Raw genomic sequence first — 6,272 nt, forward strand, 5'->3', positions numbered from 1 at the left:
TATATGTATTGTTTTCCTTTTGTATATACTAGAAGAGAAATTCATGGATAGTAAAGGGGGGTGGGAAATGTTAAAATTTACAGGATTATGTCAAATTATATTTTGAAATGTACAAAATGGACATATACAATATCTGCAAAGTTCCAACAACAATTCATAAGAGATTGTGATGAATCATGCTCTTTCAAGTACATGGTATTGACATACTTGATTTTTGCTACTTGAAAATGTGTAACATTGAATCTCATTCTGTTTTCAATTTACATTTATCTGATCACAAATATGATTGAATACCCCTTCATATTTTCACTAACCGTATATGTTACCTATTCTGTAAAGTACTTTCTCATGTACTTTTTAAATTTTTATATTAGGTTGTTTGTCATTTTCATACAGATTTGTAGGAGTTCTTTATATTTTTTTATTGGTTGACTGTATTGCAAATATCTTCCTCTAGTTTGTAACTTGTATTTTCAATTTCTGTAAAGTGGCTTTTGATTTAGAGGCTTTTTCATTTTAATGCAATCCCATTTGTCACTCTTTGCTTTATAAATGGCAATTTTTGCTTTATTTAAGACATAATTTACTATCCCAAGCTCAGAAATAGAATGAATTGACTTTGTATCAAATTTTTAAATAATACTTCTTATTTCATATGGATTTTACTTGATAATGGCGTGAGAAAGGAATCCAACTTAATTTATTTCATATTAATAATTATTTTTCTGCTTTATTTAATTTTTTCCCATTTTCCTCACTGATCTTCCAAGCTAATTCATCATGTTTCAGAGATATAAAAGTTGTCTCTGTCTGGCTCTCTATTCTCTTTGGTAAGTAGAATTATTCAATCTTATGTTATGCATATATTATATTCTACTTACAAACTATACTAATTACTGTATTTTCACAAATCTAGATATCCTATAATGCAATTCCTTGCTCCTTACTATTCAGACATATCTTATTCTTGTCCTATTCCTCTTTCATATAAATGTTTGAAATATTATATCAAGTGTTATAAAAACTCTGTTACTATTTTAATTTAAATTGAGTTGAAATAGAAAATTTATAAAATAATTAACTGCAATGTTTATTATCTTATTCATAGATGTAGAATTTTTCCTCATTATTTTTATTAATTTTCCCCAAATGTTAAATAATTCTTTACATAGAATCATTGAGAATCTCTTGTTGTATGTATTTTGAAATAATTTATATGCTTTGGTATTATTTTAAATGGTATTTTTATTAGTTCATTTCAGAGGTATAGATTTGCAATTGACATTTTGTATGCATTATAAATTCAGCCATATTTGAACTTTTCTATTATTTATAATCATTTTGTTTATCATAAAAATGAATACTATAAGTCTTTTTGCAAATAATATTTTAATATCCTCCTAGCCAATGTTTTTGTTTTTTTAAAAAATTTTTTACTGCATAGGTCCCTCAATAGGAGATGAAAAAGAAGCGATTATATTGTCATTCTTAGCTTTTTACTCATGTTAGTGGGAATAAATATGATCATATCATATTTAGGATGATACCACACTAAAAAGTGACTTTTTATTCCTTTACTGAAATAGGGTTTTTTAATGAATTGATACTTCATTTTGTCAAATATATGTTTATTAAAATTATCTTTTTTTCATAATCTCTTTATGTGTAAATTTCATTGTAATTTATTTATTTTTTTAAATTTTTATTGTTATGTTAATCACCATACATTACATCATTAGTTTTTGATGTAGTGTTCCATGATTCATTGTTTGCGCATAACACCCAGTGCTCCATCCAATCCAATACGTGCCCTCTTTAATACCCATCACCAGGCTAACCCATCCCCCCACCCCCCTTCATTGTAATTTAAATAATAAACCATTCTTCTCGTCCTGAGATAAACCTAACAGAATCAAATTTTCATTTTTTTCTACATTTTTATATAATGTTGGAGTCAGTTTGCTACAATTTTGAGAATCTTCTGGCGTTAAATGACCTTGAATTATTTCTGCTTTTATAATAACTTTTTTTTCCTATTCTTTCTTGTTTGATAACAGGACTGTGCTGCTGACTGCCCAACCTAGGAAAATGGCATGTCTATCTAATTATTCAAGACTTTTATAATCCCTCTCACCAATGTTTTGTTGTTTTCACTGTAAGGATCTCACAGATACTGTGTTAAGTGTATCCCTAAGTTTTCATGATGTTGCTGCTCTTTCAAGTACTATTTTAAAATTTTAACTTCAATTTGTTAATTGTTAATGTACAAAAAAATAAATGAATTTTTGAATATTGACACTGAATCCTGCAAACTTAATAGCAATAGATTTTTTTTTTTTTTTTTTGGCTGGGTACAGTATACTTTATTGATGGTACATGACAAGGTAGGGCTCCCCAAGCCCCTCCCCTTCTTCAGGGGGTCTGGGATGGAAACGGTGGAGGTCGGGAGATTCTCAGTGTTTTGCGGGGTAAGTTGGGGCAGGGACTCCCCAGCAGCTGAGGGCCTCTCTCTTCCTCTTGCTCTCGCTGGGGCTGGTGGTCCAGGGGGCTCTTACTCCTTGGAGGCCATGTGGACCATAAGGTCCACCACCCGGTTGCTGTAGCCGAATTCATTGTCATACCAGGAAATGAGCTTGACAAAGTGGTCGTTGAGAGCAATGCCAGCCCCGGCATCGAAGGTGGAGGAGTGGGTGTCACTGTTGAAGTCGCAGGAGACGACCTGGTCCTCAGTGTACCCCAGGATGCCCTTGAGGGGGCCCTCTGACGCCTGCTTCACCACCTTCTTGATGTCGTCATATTTGGCAGCTTTCTCCAGGCGGCAGGTCAGATCCACGACAGACACGTTGGAGGTGGGGACACGGAAGGCCATGCCAGTGAGCTTCCCGTTCAGCTCAGGGATGACCTTGCCCACAGCCTTGGCAGCACCAGTGGAAGCAGGGATGATGTTCTGGGCAGCCCCTCGGCCGTCGCGCCACAGCTTCCCAGAGGGACCGTCCACGGTCTTCTGGGTGGCAGTGATGGCATGGACGGTGGTCATGAGTCCCTCCACGATGCCGAAGTTGTCATGGATGACCTTGGCCAGAGGAGCCAAGCAGTTGGTGGTGCAGGAGGCATTGCTGACAATCTTGAGGGAGTTGTCATACTTCTCGTGGTTCACACCCATCACGAACATGGGGGCGTCGGCAGAGGGAGCAGAGATGATGACCCTCTTGGCCCCGCCCTTCAAGTGGGCCCCAGCCTTCTCCATGGTGGTGAAGACCCCAGTGGACTCCACAACATACTCAGCACCAGCATCACCCCACTTGATGTTGGCGGGATCTCGCTCCTGGAAGATGGAGATGGACTTTCCATTGATGACAAGCTTCCCGTTCTCAGCCTTGACTGTACCGTGGAATTTGCCATGGGTGGAATCATACTGGAACATGTAGACCATGTAGTTGAGGTCAATGAAGGGATCATTGATGGCGACAATATCCACTTTGCCAGAGTTAAAAGCAGCCCTGGTGACCAGGCGCCCGATACGGCCAAATCTGTTCACTCCGACCTTCACCATCGTGTCTCAGGGACGCGGCTGGCACTGCACCAGAATTCGCGGCTGTCTGTCGAACGGGGAGGAGGAGAGAGCAATAGCAATAGATTTTTAATGCTATATTCTTTGGAATTTACTTTGAAATTATCTACAAATATAGTGTCATGTTATGTACCATTCATTCTTTAGTAGGATGTTCTTTAAACTCCATGTATTTGTGGTTTTTCCAAATTTTTCTTGTGGTTGAATTCAAGTTTCATAGCATTTTGGTCTGAAAATATGCATGGTATGATCTCAGTCTTTTTGTTCTTGTGGAGTCCTGATTTGTGACCTCGTATATAATCTCTTCTGGAGAATGTCCCATGTGCACTTGAAAAGAATGTGTATTCTGCTGCTTTAGGATGGAATGGTTCCTAATATATCTGTTGAATCAATCTAGTCCAGTGTGTCATACACTTTCCAGGGCCTGGTGCCTCAGGAAATGTCTCTGGTGTATGCTGTGTGCATTCTGGTGCTCTATTTTGGCTGTTCTTTCCCTTAGGTCAATCCTTTGCACTTTTTCCTGGCCTGCAGTGCGGAGTGTTTGGAATCTTGGCTATAGTGTGGCGAATTTTAAGTAGGTGTGCTCTGGTCTGCTTGTTAAAAGAGACCTGATGCTACTTCCACTAGAACTGAAGCTTTGCAGAACTCTATGGTCAGTAGACATGGTGTGTGCACGAGTTTGTGCTGGTCTTCTGGGGGCAGGTCCCATCGTACTGGTTCTCAGGCACACTTGCCAGAGAAAAGCAGCACAAGCAGAGTACAGGGGGGCAGGGCTTGGTGTCTGCAGTTGAAGCCACCACTGTTGGCACTGTGCTATTTACTATAGTTAGTTTATGCTAAGGAGTGGAGAAGGAAAATGGTGCCAGCCATCTCCCTAGTCCCTGGAGAGGGGAGTTTGGGCCTGCCACTGTCCAGGAAGCCCTCCCCTAAGAGCAAAGAGTCTCCCTTTGTGTGTCCCAGGCATCCCTCAGATTGTTGCTTTCATGCTGTCTGTGTCCCAGTCATCTGCCCACCTGACAGCACAGTGGCAGCTTGGGTTCTATCCCAGGCAGGCTGGCTGAGTTTTGAAGCTCCAAACTTTAGGGACCTGGAGAGGTGGGGACCCACACTCGTCCCCTGGGGGAGGGTTTCATAGTGCTGGGAATGATGTGGGTTTGTCCCAGAAGGGCAGTCACACCAAAGTGCAGGGGCGTGGAGTTTGGAGTAAAGCAGAGCAAAAAGCCAGTGTCCAGGTTAGCTGACCTCAGCAGGTATCTCTGTGCCTATGCTGAGGAGTGGGGGAGGGAAAAGGTGCCCGCTGGCTCTTTCATCCCGAGTGAGGCAATGCCACCTCCCCCAGATGCATTCCAAGATGGGGAAACCATTTCTCGCAGTGTGCCCCAGGGGAGCCTCAGATTGCTCCATCTGCTTCTGGGCTCTCATTTTCCCAGTCAATGGCCTTGGGGAAGTGTTTTCCTTGTGCAATCCCCTGTGTGCTCTTCTCTCTCTCTCTCTCAACTTTTTCTGTGACCAGGGCTCCCTCCCTTCTGCCGTACCCAGGATGCTGTTTCTCCCCAAACCACATCACAGCACTTCTTACCTTCTATGATGTGGCCTCTTCTTGCCCTCTAGTTGTGTAGTTATTTTTTTTTTTTCCTGTCAGTTCTCAGATCAATTTTGTGGGTATTCAGAATGATTTGATATTTATCTAGCTGTTTTTGAGGGACAAGGCAAACTTAGGGTCTTCCTACTACTCCACCATCTTAGTTCCTCAACCATCCTGGTTTTTTAAATCTAATGTTGACCATAAGCTCTGGGAGCAGATATTTTTCTCTCGTTTTTGATCTCAGAAATAAATCACTTCGTATTTCAGCAAAATGTGTAATGCAAGCTATAAGAACTTTACCTGCTTGAGGAAGTTTCCTTCTATTCTTGCTGTATTTAAAAGTTTATTTTCTAAACGTAGCTTATGAAAAAAGGGTGCTAGATTTTTTTAAGTACTATTTCTGAATGTACTGAGATGGTCATATGACTTTACTCTCTTTTATTCTGTAATTATTATGGATTGTATTGATGGACTTTCAAAAGTTAAATCTTAACTTATTTTCTTATTTACATTTTCTTAGGGATATTTGGAATATCTTCATTTGGCATGATGATAATTTGAGCTTTATAAAACAAGTTAAAATACTTCCTTTTTCTCTATTATTCTAAAAGAGTTTGTATGAGAATGGTATTATTTTTTCCTCAAATATTTTATAGAATTTACTATCATAGCCATCTGGGCCCAGAATTCTCTTTGTGGAGAGATTTTATTACAAATATAATTTTTTCAAGACAGCTGTTCACAGTTCTCATTTCTTTTTAAATCAGTTTTGGTTTTTGTTTCTTTCAAGGAGTCCATCCGTATGAATTGTCAAATTTGTTGGAATAAAGTTGTTCATAATATTTTCTTTGATTTTATTAAAGTATATGGGCCCATTGTGATATTTTCACTCTCATTATTGGTATTGCTTATTTGTATCTTGTTTGTTTTTATCTTGATCAGACTAATACCTTATCAGTTTTATTAATTAAAAAAAAAAAACTTTTCAGGGGCACCTGGGTGGCTCAGTCCTTGAGCGTCAGCCTTGGACTCCGGTCATGATCCCAGGGTCCTGGGATGGAGCCCCGCATCCAGCTCCGTGCTCAGTGGGGAGCCTGTTTCTCCCTCTTCCCCTCC

The 6,272-nt window shown here is 39.5% G+C and overlaps 1 protein-coding gene across 1 annotated transcript; it reads right to left on the minus strand.

Annotated features, from left to right (window-relative positions):
- Window positions 1-2,432: 2,432 nt before the first annotated feature.
- On the minus strand, window positions 2,433-3,597 carry LOC112826190 (glyceraldehyde-3-phosphate dehydrogenase-like). Its single transcript, XM_025874402.2, has one exon. The coding sequence runs from the start codon at window positions 3,551-3,553 to the stop codon at window positions 2,552-2,554; it is 1,002 nt and encodes a 333-aa protein (XP_025730187.1). The 5' UTR covers window positions 3,554-3,597; the 3' UTR covers window positions 2,433-2,551.
- Window positions 3,598-6,272: the final 2,675 nt, after the last annotated feature.

The sequence above is a fragment of the Callorhinus ursinus genome, unplaced genomic scaffold (assembly GCF_003265705.2).
Source record: "Callorhinus ursinus isolate GAN/ISIS: 27379988/994484 unplaced genomic scaffold, GSC_fseal_2.0 scaffold4, whole genome shotgun sequence".
Classification (NCBI taxonomy): domain Eukaryota; kingdom Metazoa; phylum Chordata; class Mammalia; order Carnivora; family Otariidae; genus Callorhinus; species Callorhinus ursinus.

Coding starts and splice junctions, on each gene's coding strand:
- LOC112826190 (XM_025874402.2), bottom strand. CDS start 3,553: ATGGTGAAGGTCGGAGTGAACAGATTTGGCCGTATCGGGCGCCTGGTC.